This window comes from Cimex lectularius, unplaced genomic scaffold, assembly GCF_000648675.2.
Source record: "Cimex lectularius strain Harlan isolate CLEC.00 unplaced genomic scaffold, Clec_2.1 scaffold70, whole genome shotgun sequence".
Lineage (NCBI taxonomy): Eukaryota > Metazoa > Arthropoda > Insecta > Hemiptera > Cimicidae > Cimex > Cimex lectularius.
Window position 1 is genome coordinate 1622842 of NW_019392651.1, and position 17955 is coordinate 1640796.

Here is a 17955-nt window from a genome sequence, read left to right on the forward strand (position 1 = left end):
AACTGATTATGAGCGTTTAATGCTTGAAATCAGTATAGTTGTAAACAACCTGTGAGTAGAAGCCATCCTTTACAAAAAGTAAATCGACTTACTCACCCCATCTTTATAATTTCTTTTATAGACCTATATTACCTATTCTACCTATAATACCTATTCTAACTTCACTTTCTCTTTTAGTTGAGAGACTATTGAGATTATTAAGATATATTCAAATTTACCATGCATCAACACGATGTTTAAACTAGGTTCAATCTTTAAGTCAGCAGTTTAAAGAAAACTATCTCAAATAATTATATATTTAATTTAAAAGAGAACAGATTTTATGTTAGGGTTATGGTCCTTGGTCTTCGTGCGGTTGGCCGTTTGATAGATGATGCATGGATGAGTCCACAGTAATTCACAAGCGCCTTGAATATTGTTTTAATTTCCAGCATAAATCATTTTCACGAGAGTCGGAAGAATAGTTAATTGAATTGGTCAATGCGACGGACTCCAAGGACCTAATGTGCTTCCTCTGTGCCTGTAAAAAGAAAGAGGCATGAATTGATTAACTTTTGATTAATGTTCATGAAAATATTATTGTACAAACTATCCTATATTTTTTGGGAGTTGTCTAGGTTTATTTTGTGATAAAGAATTAGGATCGGTATGAACAAACCAGATAGCATATTTTCGCTTTGTGCTTCTGATCCTCAAGGACGGCGAAGATCTAATGAGCGAAAATAAGCGACCCAGAATCAATCGAACTTCTGATAAATATTTTAGTCCGTTTATCTGATGAACCGTGAGGAATGAAACTGGCTTCCATTTTGTCTTTTGTCTCATTCCAACATTTGAAATTATGAAAGATAGATCTTACAAAAAAAACTTATTGAATAATCTTTAAGAAGTTGCTGCCTTCAAAAGGTTTTTGCCCATTTTTTTACTAATATTAAGTGAACAACAATTGACTTTCAAACTCATGTGGATAGGACACTCAAACCTCTAACACTAAATCTAAGCATAATCAAATCAACTTGTATTCAAATTAACAAAGCTAATCCTAGAAAAGTAAAAATAAAACAAACTTTTAATAAAATGTAGAAATGGAAGAAACTGAAGTTAAATTATGTTAAATTAAAGAGGGAAAACTTAAAAAAATATGATTTCAGAAACTGAAATTTATAGTTATTCCTTCCCCCCCCCCAAATTAAATTTCGGCTTTATGAAATAAGAACCGTTTTTCCTGAATTTAATAGGCTATATTTACTTTATCCATTTGCTTCATTTTTTAAAAATGAAATGACTTCTTGCATAAAATATAGTTTCCTTGGTTGTTTATTTATAAGTCCAGCCCTACTTTCATCAGAGTTAAGTTTTAATTAAGTTTTATTCCAAGAAGAACTTAGAACATTTTCCATTAACTCCCAGTTATAGAGCTGTGCTCGATATTTCAAATTTGTAATTCATCACCTTTATTGGGCTTATTAGTTTACTCTAAAATTACTGAACTATATACACCGAACCTATTTCGTGTACCAAGCGTGAATTCACTGTTTTAGGCTTAACTTGGATTCTCTCAAAGAAATTGAAGAAATCGTTTTAAGGAAGCCGATGGTAAATGGGGAAAGCCATTGAAGAAAATCCCGTCTATCTCTAGTGCCATACTTCCACATCAACAAGGGACATTTCCTTTTCTAACGTCGCAAATATTTCTTCACGGAAACAACCGGCCATTAATCAGTTTCCATGTCCCGTTTCTCTTCCTCTCTATTTCCGAATTAATTCCCCCTTTTACGTAAACAAGGCGATACTTGTAAGATAATTACAGTTAGAATCGTGAAGGAAAGTCTTAAGGAACTTAATTACAAAGCGCCGATTAAAAACAGGAGATAAATTGAGAACAATTAGTTTTTTACATACGAACTCTTATCATTCGATTTTTAGATTAACCGTTTTAATGAAACAGGTCAAAAAACAATGCAACCCTGTTCTGATTCTGTAACAATCCTAAACATCCCTAGTTTTAAGAGAGTTCCTCTGAGTATAGTACGCAATTATTTAAAGGATAAAGGACGAAAAATGAACATATGTAGATGAAAATACAAATAATGGCAATTCGCAATCATTTATACCGTAATTTTCAATAGGATCAACGGATTTGCCCAAAACCTTTTAGTTTTTGAGTTATCAATGTATATTTGAAGCAAGGTCGTGAAATCTTTAGAAAAAATCAGAAAACGTGAAATAACTCCAAAACTGTTGAGATTAGGATCATAGTTAATAGGACATTTTGGTTCCTTTTTGAATGTAGAATCTACTGGCAAAGTTTGTAACACGAGCAGACGAACACCCTGTATCGGTTGGTGAATTGCTGAAATTCCAATGAATACAGGGAGAATAGGCGGACCATTGGCAATCAGCGCTCAATAACTCGACTTAGCTTAGCAATAATTTGTACGAACACTCTGGATCGAGGTATGGTCATGAAGAAAAAAGCAAATTACTGTCACGCTTTCTAATTTTTTAAGGTCATCGTCGGGCAAAACAATCTTAAATGTGTATACAGATTGAGATATTTCAGTTTTTTATAGGCGATCTCAAATTTCACCATTTGAGAATAAATTGTAGTTAGGTCGTTTACTGCTCATCCTAGTCCCAAAACCACCACTAAAGATGTCGAATCCACATCTTACCGACAAATCCATGGAGGGATGATCGGAAATGACCTAACTACAGGTTCATCACCCTGCAAATCTCACCAACAAAGCTTCACCACAAATTGTTCTTGTTTTACACATTTTTCAAAAATGAAAAAACACCAATTTTCAGGTTGACCGTAAACATGTTAAGCAATACCGGAAGGCTGTCGAAGACGACTTGGAGATGACTATCCTCACGATCAGGATGCAGGCGAAATCGTCCCATTTTCCAGGAGGGACGATGAAACTGAAATGCACCGCTTCCTTCCATTCTCTATACTGGCAGACGACTGAAAAGGCGGCAGACTTGGACCGCCCCAGGATTCAGAACGAGGTCGTCGAACACCCACCGTCGAGAAACAACATGATACCGCCAACCCACACCCTCATTGACAATGGTGAGATAGTTGATTAATCCATAGAATTTTTTAAAAAATATTTAAAAAACCATTTGATACAGTAGATATATTTCTCCACTACCAAAATGGAACATTAAACAGTTAACGTTTTAGAAAATAGTGGGGGCGTTCACAATCTTGCTGTATATTTCTCGACATAAGTTAACATGTAACAAACGTGAATACTCCTAGTATATAATTGTAATTGTTAAATTTGCCCAGAAATATTAGTTCATGATTATTACAGTAATAAGTAAATAATCTAGTCAATTTATCAAAGTTGGGCTTATTTTCCTTTCCTTCCTTTGCCCCTACCTACTCACTATCACGAGCTTTTGTGGGTGAGCACACTTTTTCGTTTTTTAATTATTATTTGAAAGTATGTACTCCTTTTGAACCTCCATTCCGCTTGCAGTCAAAGATCAATTTTGCTTTAGCCATAAATAATATAAAGAAAGTCTTGTTTCACAAATTGTTTCTTTTTACATTTGTTCCAGGTTACGAAAAAAGCGAGCCGCCCACATCAGGTCTAAATAGCATTTGTTTAGATTTGTGCCTAATCACAATTTCTGTGACATACAGTGCCAATCTAGCTTTCGCCGGCGTAAATAAACATCTCTGTTAGCCTGACTTTTATTACAGAAAAATATTGCGACGTGCAAAAAAATGTAAATAATCGAGCCCCTTGAGCAATTTCTTTTTGAATGGGGCATTTGTCCAAACCTAACACACACCATATTATACAATCAAAAGTGAAAAACTGGGAAGATTTAATAATAAATTCCTATTATAACATGTTTACTTTTTTAAATTGAGAATTTCAGCTGGCAACTGTCTTTTTTCGTTAAAATTAATTGTCAAATAATGGATTTAACCAATCCCAATATTATGTTATACACATGATTTTCATGTCTTGTCAGTTGTATTTTGTATCGCAATGAAAAGGCAAAGTTCAAAATTTTAATAAAATGAATATAAGTAAGAAATAATTAATACATACAATGTAAACAAAATTCCTGCTCTTGCAAAAAATGCATGTTTCTTTACCCAGGATTTAACAATAATCAATATTGAATGTTAAAACAAAATAATTTTCAAAAAGAATATTTGCTATAAAATTTCAATTTATAAGGAATGTTCTGTGATTTATTTGCTAGCATGGCTGATTAAAAAAATACTCGAGACATTGGCTAAGGTGACAGAAATGTACTTAATGTGTTATTTGTCAAACAATAGATATTCAATGTAAGTTCTTATAAGTTTTGGTGTAATTAGTAATAAAATTTATCAAAAAAAATATGTAAAAGATATTTTGTTAAATCAACCAAAATAAAATGTGCTATACCATTAAAGTTTGTTCAAATTTGCCTGTTTATGTTTTCCTAAATGAAAACGACCGTTTATTCCTGCTGTACATCCTCTAGAACTTACCACAAAAATAAATGTATTTTTTCCACCACTGCAAGGAAAAACTTAAGGGTTCAACAAAACATTAAAAAGCAATTTATAAATTTACGAAGGTAATTTTTTATTGGATATACAAATCTGTTTATCATTTTTTTATTTGTCCTAGCATAAATAATTGGGTACTGACACAACATAAAGAGTACTAAAACATTAATAATTAATTACGATTAGCTTGACAAAGTTGAGTTAAATAAATGCATCAACTATAAACAGTCCTCAACAAAAAAAAGTAGATAAATTAACATGTTGAACTTAATTCTCTCTTCTTAGCAATAAAAGGATTATTTTAACCTCAGATCCGTTTGTTCAAACTATAAAGCTTAAGCTGAAACAAGCAAAAACAGGACACAAATGAGTAAAAAAAAGACAATAACACAGATTTCAAAAACACATGAAACCCGAAGTAAGACCAAATCGACTACTTATAAATAACATAAAACAAGCATGCACTTAGCTAACCGAAGTTGATTACAATATGTACGATGTGAAAGAGGGGAAAACGAATAAAGTGAAAAGGTTATTTAAATAAATAAAACCGTGTCTTTAAATAAAAAAGTAAGATCAACGTTTTCATGCCAATAAACAATACATAAAGGTGAGACCTTAAAACTAACTTATTAGTCCTTCATAATGTAAACGTACTGTAAAACATTTAAATAAAAATGTTTTATTCAACGGCTAAATTTGACCACTTTAAGATGAATTATTCAGAAAATACCTCGTCCTTCAGCATTTAAAATCTTCTAATTTTAAAATCTATAACTACATTAAGTAAATAATTGATTTGTTGTTTATTTTATTATTGTTATTTACTTGTTCATTATTCTCTTTTCTTTTCACTCAGATTAGTAAAACATCTGACTAATGTTAAATTTCTATTGTGATCATTATTAATGAATCATGTGAAAACAATTTTGTCCTTGCAATTGTTTTTCAAAGCAAATTCAACAAAAACAGGAGATAATCCTGCTTTAATTAAAATTCAATTATCAACAGTCAACCATGTTATTCGTTACTTTTCGAAAGAGCTGTCTGTTGTAACGCCTTTAAAACAAGAGCAATCCATCTGTCTCCAGGTACAGCAAAAAATTCAAAATTATTTTCAGTAGGCTGATGCTGCTACGAAAAATTTGTGAAATTGTGACGAATTGTGCATCTTAAACATAGATATTACAGAACGACGACATAGAAATTAAAATGCATAACGTGGTGAGGACATGATGAAATTACACAACTCATACAACGGAGGAGAAAAAAATTGTTTATATTAAAATGCCAGATTTGCTAACAAAATGAGCAAACAATAATTTGAAATGACCCAATAGTTTTATCATGAGAGATTAATAACGAGCAATGTGTACCATAAAGCCATTTTTAACCCATAATTTTCAAAATAGTTTATTTGTTTTACCAAAACAGAATCAATTATCTGAACATCACCAATTGAATTTGTCGAAGACCATTTTCAATACAAGTTTTAGACAGTTTAACCATACTTAAATCAAAATAGACATCTTGTAGTTTGACATTTAGAATGAAATTTGGATTTAATTACCTTTATTACAACCCTTTCTCTTCTTTTATGTATGAGGTTGAATTCCAAGTGGGCTGACATTTAGCACCAATAATACCAAAACATAACCCTAGTTTATTTTTATTGAAACTTTCTCGACAAATTTACATGGTAAATTGTAAAGATGGTGTAAACAAGAGGTCATATTTAGACAAATCTCTAGTGGAAACTTTTCTCTAGAACTAAATATGCTGTCTTTTAATTAAAAACATTTAAATGATTGTGATACACAATTGTAGTTCACCATTTAAAAATACTTGAGCAAATTTAATTAATTTTCAAGTACCAAGATAACAATTCTCTGGTGAATCATTTATTAGCAAATCTTTTATTTTATGATGATGAAAAAATACTAGGTTGGAAAGGCAGCAAAAATTTCCACACTGGTACTGTCCACTATGATCAATTTTTTTTTTTTCAAGAGAAGAATTGGGTTATGACTTTTGATCAACATATTTGTTTTCTCCACTCATCTCAGTTTTACTAAGAATCCAATTACACAAAATCGTTCATGCTGTAACATGTCAACTGTGTAAGACAACATGTACATCATGTCAACTGTCCTTATGGGTGTGGTGAACTCACGGACTGAGACCTTCCGTTTATTCTTCTTAAACTTTCCCTCTACTTCATCCGCTACACAATTCTCTTTGAAAATTGATCAGAGACGACAAAAGGATCAATTTTTTTTTATTTGAAATAATTTTTTCATTTATTCTATGAAAATCCTGTTATTTACCTTTCCGTATATGTGTTTGGTTATTTTAATTTTTGACCCATTTCGAAAGATTACTATAAACATAAATTATTGTAGAACATTATAACGACTTTTATTCAATTACACACCCAAATTGAACAAACGTTCTGCAAATTGCGCATTTTTTACTTAGCGCTACACGGGACACAACTGTTGTGTCATAATTTATATCATTTAGATAAATAAAATAAAAACAAAAAAATAATTTATATTATTTTCAAGATTAATTAAAATTAAGGTTTTTTAGTTGAGATAAAAAAGTCAATGGCTCGAGCGGGATTCGATTGAAAAATGACAAAAAGGAGGGAAAATTCAAAAGGTGGGGTTGAGATGAGAAGTTAGTGTCTGAGTGGATCGAGGTCACAATAGCTCAAGTGGTAGAGCAGCGGCATATCTAGCTGAAGATCATGGGTTCGAATCCTGCTCGAGCCATTGACTTTTTTATCTCAACTAAAAAAACCTTAATTAATTGTAATATATTAATTGGTCAAGCAGACCACGAAATTAGTGAATTTAATTATTTTTAAGTAATAGCTTACCATTTTATGTAATAAATTGGGTTCTGCCTGGGTAACGAAAAAAGCCAAACATAGAATATAGTAAACAGGGATGAGGAAGTATTAATAGATTTCAATAAAGTAATTCTTCTCATACACGCGGGCTTAGTGTTAACTACCAGTTGGGTCTCACATACAAGGAGTCAAAACACTTCACCTTTTTCATACTATGTATTCTCAATTAAAAAGCCATAATGAAAAATAGCCTTAAAAAAGGGTTACTATCGCTCCAAGACAGGATGCTTTCTCCTGATTATTAAAGAGTGCAAGTGCAACAGATGAGTAAAATCTTGGTTGTACCAGTATGTTCGATCTACAATCTATCAAGAAACTATGAGCATTGGCTTAACAGGCATATCCTGTTGTTCCTCATGCATTAAACGACGGCCAAAAAAATCATCGTTATGAAGTTTGTGCAACACTTCTTTGGCGAGACAAACGAAAATTTTCTGGTTAGTAGTGTTACTTGTGATGAAAAGTAGATTCTATATAATAACAATACACGTTCTGGACAGTGTCTCAACATAGGAGAAGCAGCATCACATTTTCCAACTCATAAAAAAAGGTGATGGTGACTCTTTACTGAGCTACGTTTGGTCTGATTTACTACAACAGCTTCTTGAATCCTGAAAAAACAATCAATGCCAAAATGTATTGCTGACACATTAAAGCAATGCACCAGAAATTGGTATTGCTGAAGTTAACTTTGGTCAATGGGAAAATGCCGATTTTGTTGGCCCCAAAATGTGAACAGGAAAACTGTTGGATCTTGGTTATGAGGCTCTGCCTCACCATCCCAATTTTCTAGACCTCTCACCTACCGACTACCATTTTTTCATACAATGTTCAACAACATAAAAAATTTACTGATCAAATGTCATTAGAAAATGCACTTACAGAATTTACTTTAATAATAAAAACTCAAAATTTTATTCAGATGGTAGAGACTGTTGTCTTGTTGGGAAAGTGTATTGAGAGTGATGGAGGATATTTTAATTAATAAAAAATGTTTAAAATCACTATTTGTTTTTATTTTATAACCATAAACCTGCATTATTTTCCAGACAACCCAAACAAAAAACTAGAAAGGACGAGGCAAAAATGCAATTGCCAAAAAGAAAATAGGAAATTACTTTAAATTCCCTAGCATATTTCATAATGATTGACAATTTAACTGAATCTGTGAAAAATTAAAATCAACTTTATCCATACATGTATCTCTTGCGATATGTCCCAATTATTTTTTCCTAACATCACATTTATAAACCATACATTTTCCTTTTGTTTTTACGAAACTTTCCTTGCATAACCATTCCTTATTATTTTCAAACAAAAAAACAATTGATTGAAACCAACTTATTTTTAAACTAAAATGAACTATTTAAATATTGTGTTCATAAAAAAGAGTTATGTTAAAATAGGGTGAGGTAGCTCTTCTGAAAATAGACATAAAACAGGAAATCAGTCTTATTTTAAAATGTTTCTAAGAACAATAAATGTGCAAAACCAAATAAATAATTTATGTTCAATGTTGGTCTATAGTATGTGAACTTATGCTGAACCAGCATTGGGTCACTTATTAGGCTTGAACTCAAATGTGGCATGGCACCATTTTCGGTGACAATCTATTTCATATTTGAGAAGTTCAACAAATCTGTGAGTGAAAATGGACCAAATAAGAGCCCCAATGCCAGTTCAGCACAAATAAATAACGAAGAGGTTTGAATAAATGAAATGCTGCGTGTTAAAAACCAACTCAACTTCAATTTAACTTGCAAATTTTGTTATAAAATGTAAATAAATTCACGTCAGATAAATTCTAAGATAGAAAAGATTATTTGCTAGCAATTACAGAGATTCATTACTGTGCTATGATTTTATTCAAGATCATGTTTTATAAATTTCAATTTAATTCCAAAAAAAACTTGTTTTTCTGTAAAATACTGCACTAAATGTAAACGTTTAAACATTTTTTTAAACTTATATCTATCTATAAGGCTCAGCTTGACTAAATCACTAAAAAATAATACACCAGTTTTATGAAACTATTATGATAAAACTGCCGTTTTCTGTAAAATAGAGATTGGCTAAATTTGTTTTTAAGGATAATATATTTAATTATTAGCTAAAATTAACAGTTAGGAAAAAGTTTTGAAATGAGCAATTTTCAGGCAAATGAGAAATAATCTACTTTAAGCTGGAGAAAGGTTAAAAATAAAATTCAAATAATCATATTACAATATAATATATATTTGTTGCAAGAATAAATTTAAATTAGCTTCAGCTTTTGAATGCACAAAAACATTACTTAAAATGGAATTCTGACTTTTTCTAATAGAACTATTTCTCCTTTGATTTTTAGTTCATTAGAATATAAAAATAAAATTTTAAAAATAGAAAATTGCAAACCAAAAATCACCATTCTATAATAAATCTCTAACGAGTGGTAAAACCTGTTATCTTTTTTTCTATTTGATATTTTTCAGTTTTAAATACCTGCAATAACTGCGGCCATAGCTTCAGAAGCAAAATATTTAACATCGACATCATCATCTGCATTCAGTTTTTCTAATACAGGTTTCACTTGTGATTGTAAACAACTGTAAAAGAAAGATAAATTTAAAAATAAATAAACAGCATTTCTAACAACAGTCAGTTTGATCATACTTTGCGTCCAATATGGGCCCAATTTTTTGCAGCGTCTTTGCAACATTAAATCGCACATTTGGAACAGAGTCAGACGCCATCGTTATTACGGTAGGCAGCATCAAATGGGCGGTGATATCGGTCCCACAGACTTGAGCCAAAACCTTTAAAAACATAAAATATTAAATAAAGTAAAAAGTTAATTGAATGGTGATCTCTGTAGTGTTAAGTCTTACATTTATACTGAAAAGGCATGTCATTCTATGGAGATAATTCTGATCATTTGACATGGCGAGGACCTTTGGAATTACAGTACTCTGTGCCCATTCTGAGCCGAATTTTTCCACAAGCTTTTTCAAATTTAACGTCGCAGCTTCCCTAATTGCGTAAACTAAAAAAATGCCAATATTAGAACAAATACTTCTTTAGAGATGTTTTTATTTATTTATTTTTATTTACCATGATCGACAAGCCATGCCATGCACAGTGCATTCAATTTCTCGTCGAAGAATTCGACTCCAAGTTGCCCGGCTAAAAGTGGCATGTACTCGATAATCGCCAGGCGCACTCTCCATTTTGAATCCTCTGCCAGTTCTACGATAGCGGGCAACAATGACTGGGAGAGCTGAGAAAATAAAAGTAACCAATTTTAAAACCGGCAAAAGCTGTAAATCTATATTGGCCGTTTGAAACAAAAACCCTACCTGTTGTATGCCAATGACTTCATTAACACAGTCCAAATTGGAAATAATGTTGAGTCTCACTTCTGGACAATCGTCTTTAAGTTGTGACAAAAACAGTGGAAGAAGTTCCTCTATTGTACTAAAAAAATCAGAAAACAACACTTTTTAAAAAAGTAACAGACATAAAATTAATTATGGATTATACAATTATAACACAATAGAGATCATTGTACATGTTTATAATCAACCTATCATTTACTGTTTCCACATCAATATTATTAACCATAATAATACTAGCCCCCAAAATTATTTTAATTTTTAGCAATATTGTGTTTTTAATTTTAATCAAATAAATAATATAACACACATCTGTTGAACCTTGTTAAAATTGAGTTTAGGGGACTCACTGTCCTATTAAATTAACTAAAGCAATTTATAACATTTTTATTGCAAAGTAAAGTTAGTTAACCAAACTAGTAAAGTCAGTTTCATTTTTGTACAGTTACTATTCTGCTTTCTATTATTAATAACGGTTAGTAAAAATTGCTATGGTTGTTCAAACTGCTTGAAAAAGAAAGCCCAAATGTCTTAAAATAAGAGTCAAAAAGTTGAATGACTGACTTTCTGTTATACATAAAAAGAAGTTTCCCCAGTTAATTTTTCTATATGGATTAATTAAATGATTAATTACAAAGGAAATGGAAAAAAATTATTTAAAAGAGATCATATCAAATCATACTTTTGCTTGCCAAGTATTGGAGAGAGGCCCATGATAACACTGGCCAGGGCGGCTTTGACATGTTGGTTCGGGTCAGATACAAGCTCTTTTACATAGGGGAGGATGTTCATCATGATCACTTGTTCTCGATGTGCCGGATCAAGTGCTTGACAAAAGTCCTTGACCTTATTCGCTGCAGCAGCCCTAACTTCTGCCTCCGAGTCTTTCAAGAGTAACTGAAGACCAGGAATGAGCTGCGATCGTGTGATCTCGGGACCTACAGCTTGTTGGAGCTAGAGAAAAAAAGATTCAATAAATGGGGAAAACTGTAATCTGAGTTACAAACTAACCTCTGTAAATTTGTCAGCGACCATGTAACGAACCCTCCAAGAAGTGTCACTTGTACATTGGCGCAAAGTTGGCATAACAAGCTGCTCTACATCATCTTGTTTCAGCAAGGAAGCAATGCTCACGCAAGCTTCTACAGCAAGAAGTCGCACCGAATCCTTTAAAAAAATTTCAACTTAAATATCAATAAAGAGTTAAAGCTATTTTTTCTCCACAAAAAGCAATTATTGATAATACGCACAATAAAATGAATAGGGTTTACCTGTTCATCTTGCGCAAGAGTAACAAACATCGGGATAAGATCTGTTTTTAAATACTCAAGCTCTACAACTTTTGCAAATTCACCGAGTTTACTTGCTGCTGCTCTTCGCACCATCGGTGTGTCATCTTGGCATAGAGTGCGAAAATGAGTCCTCAAATCAGCTGAAAGGACAGAAAAATTAGTACAAAACAGACTTAATGGTACATAGTAGGTACAATTTTTCCTCAAGAGATTTTTCATAAAATGTTACGCAAATTTACCTTTAACTGCAGCATTCACTCTTGAATAGCAGACAGAAAAAAGACCACAGGCCGATGTCCTGGATGTGAACCAATCACCAGAAGAAAGCCTTGTCACAAGTGGCACGAATCTAGCTTCTAGATCTGCAGGGCTATGCTGAGAACTGATAAACCTCAGTGACTCGACCGCCTTATCACGGACCACTGTTTCCTCAACCGTAGCAAGAGACTCAAGCGGTGGCTACATTTGTACCATCATCATTAAAATCAGATATTTTTTAATAAATAATTGCATATACCATACCAATAAACAATAGACATATTCCGGGCCTCCGACCAATGGTGTGAACTGGCCCAATTGCTCAGCCAGCGCAAGGAGAACTTCGTCTTCATCGTATATTGTGTCAGTGAGGAATGGGATCAATTCACTCCTAGTTCTTTCTACCCCAAGAGCAAGACAGATAGTTGATAGTTTTTTTATCGAATTCAACCTCAACTAAAAAAGAAAACATGAAATATTAATTACCTTATAAACAACCCTTTCCTGCTTAATTTATGCACAAAATGCTCTACAAGTAGCAAAAAATCATTTTATATAGGATTCTAATATTAGGCGATAACAGGTCCTGGTTAGCAAAATACAAATCTACCCACATAATCATCAAGACTAAGAAGCTTATTGAAAATTACTTTGCCCCTTGTAATTCATTCATTGCAAACATTAAATTTCATCAACCATCATATCAAAATTTCCGAAGCAACGGCTTTTGCTGATTTCACATTTCTCATTGTACGTAATAAGAGAAAAAAACCAGTATTTTCTCTCCGAGGGGAAATATACTGATGGACAAATTTAACACACCTCTTATCCATTATTTTTCAATATTTGTTACAGGTAACAAGGAGCTATTGTAATCAAAATAAACAGTAAATAATGCTTTGTTTATTCCTTTATTTACTTTTGTGCTGATTAATCCCATTTGCACAAGTAGCATTATGCCCTTCCTTTCAGGTACTCCTAAAGATCGCTTTCAGTTAATATTTGTTCAGTTCATTTGTAGTATTCTTATTTTTAAACCTTTTTCAATGGCTCCAGTCAGGCCCAGACAGATATAACATTATTAGAGAAAGGATACAGCCAGAACAAAGTTGCCAGGAGAGTGAATGTCAATCATTTTACAAAAGGAAGGATTCATCAGCGTTTCAGAAAAACAGAGCTTCACACTAGAAGGACAGGACAAGGTCGACCTAGTTCTACAAACAAGTGAGACGATTCAAATTTTCAGATGGGCGTAATTTCATATGAAGACAGGAGAAAGGTACGCCCTATGCTGTATGGTTCCTCAGGTGGCATTCACAGTGTGTTATTGATTTTCTGGGTGACATTTCCTTGGACACCTGCACCGAATTGGTTGTTGTGCAAGGAAGATGTCCTTCACAGAACTACTTACAAGGCATAATCGAAGAACAGTAGTGCCATTAGCCCCCCCCCCCGCATCAGTGTGATGCTTGTTAATGCAGGATGTCAGGCCCCATATAGTATGTATTGTGGAAAACTGCCTGCATGAGATAGGAATTAAATGCTTGGTGTGGCCAGCATCGAACTCATTTGGGACCAACTTAAGGGACGAGTACGATGGCAAAAGCCAGGTCCTAACACCCTAGAAGAGTTAGGTTAAGAACGGCTGTTCTTGATGAATGGGTAAGAATTCCTCAGGATTTTACCATCATTATTTTCGAAGGAATGCAAAGGTGTTTATCAGAGGTGATTATTAAGCAGATATACCCTGTATTAAAGGGGGCAAAAAAGTTTTTTCCTACATGTTTTCAAATTTTCTGTTTTTTACTCAATAATTTTTTATTAGGTAATAATAAACATTTTGTCTTATTTTTACAACCAAACCTATTTTAGGGTTTTTTTCGTTTTTTTTTTTTTTTTACTTTAAGGGTGGTGTTTTAATTTTGCCCATCAGTATAGTAGAAAAAACTCTTTTTATCTAACAAAACACTTTTTTTAAAAATATTTTTAATGGCTGCAAAAGTTAAGGCACTGACCCAGCACTCCACTCCAGGAGCCCTGCATCCAAATCCAACATACTTACAAATCGGCATTTTTCAAAAACACATAAACCCCCTGGGGTTAACATAATAGTTGAAATACCCTCATTAAAAAATTTATTAATATCTTCATTATCAATATATCCCGCATATATACAAGCTCAATGGCAAAATGCAGTTATACCTAAGAAATCATTAGGCAAATAAGTTTGTGCTAAAATATTATTTTATGGTTATTCAAAGATCATGAGATGCGGTCTGGTGTGATGTAGGTTAAGAAAAAATTTTTCTTTATCATGCCAACGTTTCGATCTTTATTGAGAACATATTCAGGGTCTGGTATTTGTAAGCATTGTTTAAATTATACAAATACATGCGAGATGTTAAAAAACGAATTTATGCAATGATGTATTATTATTATTGATGTATTATAAATGATATACTATTACACAATGTACAAATACTTTGAATGAGTTTAAAATTTCTATCATTGTAATAAAAAACATGTTCTTTATCATGCCCACGTTTCGATCTTTATTGACATCATTTTCAGGGCCTGGTATTTGTAAACATTGTTTAAATTATACAAATACATGCAAGATGTTAAAAAATGAATTTATACAATGATGTATTACTATTATTATTGATGTATTATAAATCATGTACTATTATACAATGTACAAATACTTTGAATGAGTCTAAAATTTCTATCATTGTATAAATTCATTTTTTATACAGGCCCTGAAGATGATGTCAACAAAGATCGAAACGTTGGCACGATAAAGAACATGTTTTTTTATCTCACGATCTCCAAATTATCGTTAAGTCGGTCACTAAATACCACACATTATTTTATGGCTTGCTTTTCTTTTGGTTGGATATGGATGAGAATCTGGATTATAAAAACTTCATAAGCTTTTCGAACTTTTTATTTTTTACATTTATGTAACATAAAAAGTTGGAAAAGCTTACCAAGTTTTTACAATGCAGAATATTATTTTACGGCTTTATAAGAGTGAATCTGTTTGCAAATGGCTAAAAGCTGTTGTACAACAATATTTAAAAAAATTGTTTCTCAATAATAAATTCTAATGCTATCTAACAATGAAATAAATCATACGAATGACACGATCTGCCCTTCTAACAAAATGTTCTTTCAAAGAAATCACTAGATTTATAGCGATGAATGTAATTTTGTTTTTATAAACATTATAAACAGAGTGCAAGTTGCAAAAGTTTTTTTTTTAATCTAAGGAAGTAAATCTAGCAAAAAATTCACCCTCAATGGCAATGCTTCCCAACAATTCACTACTTTATTAGTAAATTGCACCATCTATCTAAGAAATGACTAGAACAATGATTTTACCTTGAATTATTAGATAGCGTGTTACCATTGTTTTGGGTTTTTTTATTATATATAATTTGTCGTTTGTAATAATTTGAATTTCAATGGAAGCAGTGTTTGACAACTTTTTGTACCGGAACTTAAGCGCATCCGACAACAGAATGCAATTTACAACATCGTGAATTAACACAAAAGGTCGGCCCGTGCCTTGAAACGATAGAGCTCTCAAATGAGTCGAGTGCTTCTCGACCTCCCGGAGACGTCAGAATCGTGGAAAACAAACACTTTTTTACGCAACAGTTTCTTTGTCGAAAGGACAAACGGGACTCAAAACCGACAAAAAAAACATTTCGCTTGTTATACAAAAGTGGAGTATTTTTCGCCTGGAACGTTTTATGTCGGAAAAGCTTTCGCCGAGGGACGAGAGCTACAATTGTTGTCAAACGAGAGATGAGAGAGGAAGATGAAAATCTATGGAGGCGATAAAGGATTAAAAACAGGGAAATGGTATTAAAAGCGAGGTTATGCGCAACGCCCTCGGCGAGGGGGATATCGTTTCAAAGATTCGAATAAATGTTCACAAACCTGGACGTCTTCGTTTTTGAGTTCGTCGATGAGCACGGCGATCGGGTAGAGCGAATCTTCGGTCGCTGGGTCGCGAGCGGCCATTTTCCGGGTTTGAGCGAAACCGATTCCGAAAGGCGAATATCAACTCGGTGGAGATTCGTCACTCGGCGGAGGGAGCGGCTGGCCGTTTCGAACACTTCCCGGACTCGACTTGGAATTTTTAGACCATTTCACGTCCTCAGCTTCTCACACGTTCTCACTTTTTTCCCCTTTTACAAAACGCCAAAGTTATTGATTTGAAACGTGAGTGGTCGGCCCACGGTCGTTGAGATCTGTTTCTCACTTTTTACCACTCGACGCACGCTTCGGCCCCGGTCATCAATGAAGAATGCCTTCTTTAAACCAGCCTCGAGAATTCGATTTCTGACAAAATCAAACTGATTCGCCACTTCTTCGCCTTTCAAATTTAAATAAAAACGTCGAGTGAATTTCTTTTTTATATCCTTTCGAAGAAAATCTTAAAAAAAACGGGATATCAAATTTTGAGGCCCCCCTCCACAATTCCCGATATTTAAATTATTCAAATTTCTCTTGCCATTTTACAAAAATCCATAAGTTATTTTCATTCATACTCAAACATCCAATAATTATTGGTGTTTGTAATACTTTACGTTTTATATATAATATTTCTCTGCTTTGAGCAAGTAAAACTTAATCTATCTTTAATTATTTTTATTTATTTTATATATACTTTTAAAAGTACAAATAGGGGCTTTAAGTACATGTACATATTTTAAAAATACATTTAATTTTATAAACATAGTACGATAATAACAATAGCAATAATAATATATTACTAATAAGACATAATAAAATACCCAAAATAATAATACATTGATGGACAAAATTAACGTACCACCAATTTTAACGTGTTTAGATTTATCCATATTTTGCATACCAAAAATAGGTTTGATTGTAAAAATAAGACATTTAAAAAGAAAAACATCATTAAGTAAAGAAAAAAAAACCAGAATATTCTAAAACAAATAATTTTTTTTTGTTAATTATGTAAAAACAAAAACATTTTTTGTCCCCATTAATACCAAATACTTCCTCCTATGCCAAGAATTATGTGCGCTAAACGCCTTTGGAAAAGATTTCTGGTAAAGTCCTGAGGAATGCTTTCCAATTCATCAGGAACAGCCGTTTTCAACTCTTCTAGGGTGTTAGGAATTGGGTTTCGTCATCGTACTCATCACTTAACTTGGTCCCAAATGTATTCGATTGGGTTAAAATTTGTGCTTTGAGCTGGCCACACTAAGCACTCACTTCCAACTTCATTAGGTAGTTATCCACCATTTGTGCTACATGGGCCTGATAATATCCATCGTTAGCAATTTCTCACCGATGTAGGGGGTAAATGGCACTACATGTTCTTGGGGGTAAATGGCACTACATGTTCTTTGTGTCTTGTATCTCCGTGAATTTAGACATCTTACTCACACAACCAATTTGGTGCGGCGTCTGAAGAAATGCCACCCCAGAACATCAATGGCCCACCATGGAATGCCACCAACATATACCATGGGGTGTACTTTCCTGAGCATCTCCATATGAAATTACAACCATCTGAAGATTTAAGGCCAGCTATCACCT

At 32.9% G+C, this 17955-nt stretch overlaps 2 protein-coding genes across 4 annotated transcripts in view; one reads left to right on the top strand and one right to left on the bottom strand.

The window, feature by feature from the left end:
* LOC106667703 overlaps positions 1-4815 on the top strand; it is a 147099-nt gene extending 142284 nt beyond the window's left edge. Inside the window, exons 5-6 of the mRNA XM_014395818.2 lie at positions 2812-3079; positions 3577-4815. Coding sequence (XP_014251304.1) covers positions 2812-3079; positions 3577-3704 — 396 coding nt within the window. The 3' untranslated portion in view covers positions 3705-4815. The remainder of the gene's footprint in view (positions 1-2811; positions 3080-3576) is intronic.
* LOC106667702 (serine/threonine-protein phosphatase 2A 65 kDa regulatory subunit A alpha isoform) lies at positions 267-16709 on the bottom strand. Of its 3 annotated transcripts, none has more exons than XM_014395816.2 (12): positions 16318-16709; positions 12634-12825; positions 12351-12570; positions 12091-12251; positions 11831-11986; positions 11502-11773; positions 10784-10901; positions 10539-10704; positions 10316-10470; positions 10101-10243; positions 9930-10033; positions 267-520 (listed from the first exon to the last, which is right to left on the bottom strand). In XM_014395816.2, exons 1-12 carry the CDS (start codon positions 16399-16401, stop codon positions 501-503), a joined length of 1791 nt encoding a protein of 596 aa, XP_014251302.1. In that variant the 5' UTR covers positions 16402-16709; the 3' UTR covers positions 267-500. The 3 variants fall into 3 exon arrangements, with proteins under 3 accessions (XP_014251302.1, XP_014251303.1, XP_014251301.1); XM_014395817.2 differs by lacking the exon at positions 267-520 and adding an exon at positions 4626-4871; XM_014395815.2 differs by lacking the exon at positions 267-520 and adding an exon at positions 8443-8869.
* Between the last annotated feature and the right edge of the window lie 1246 nt (positions 16710-17955).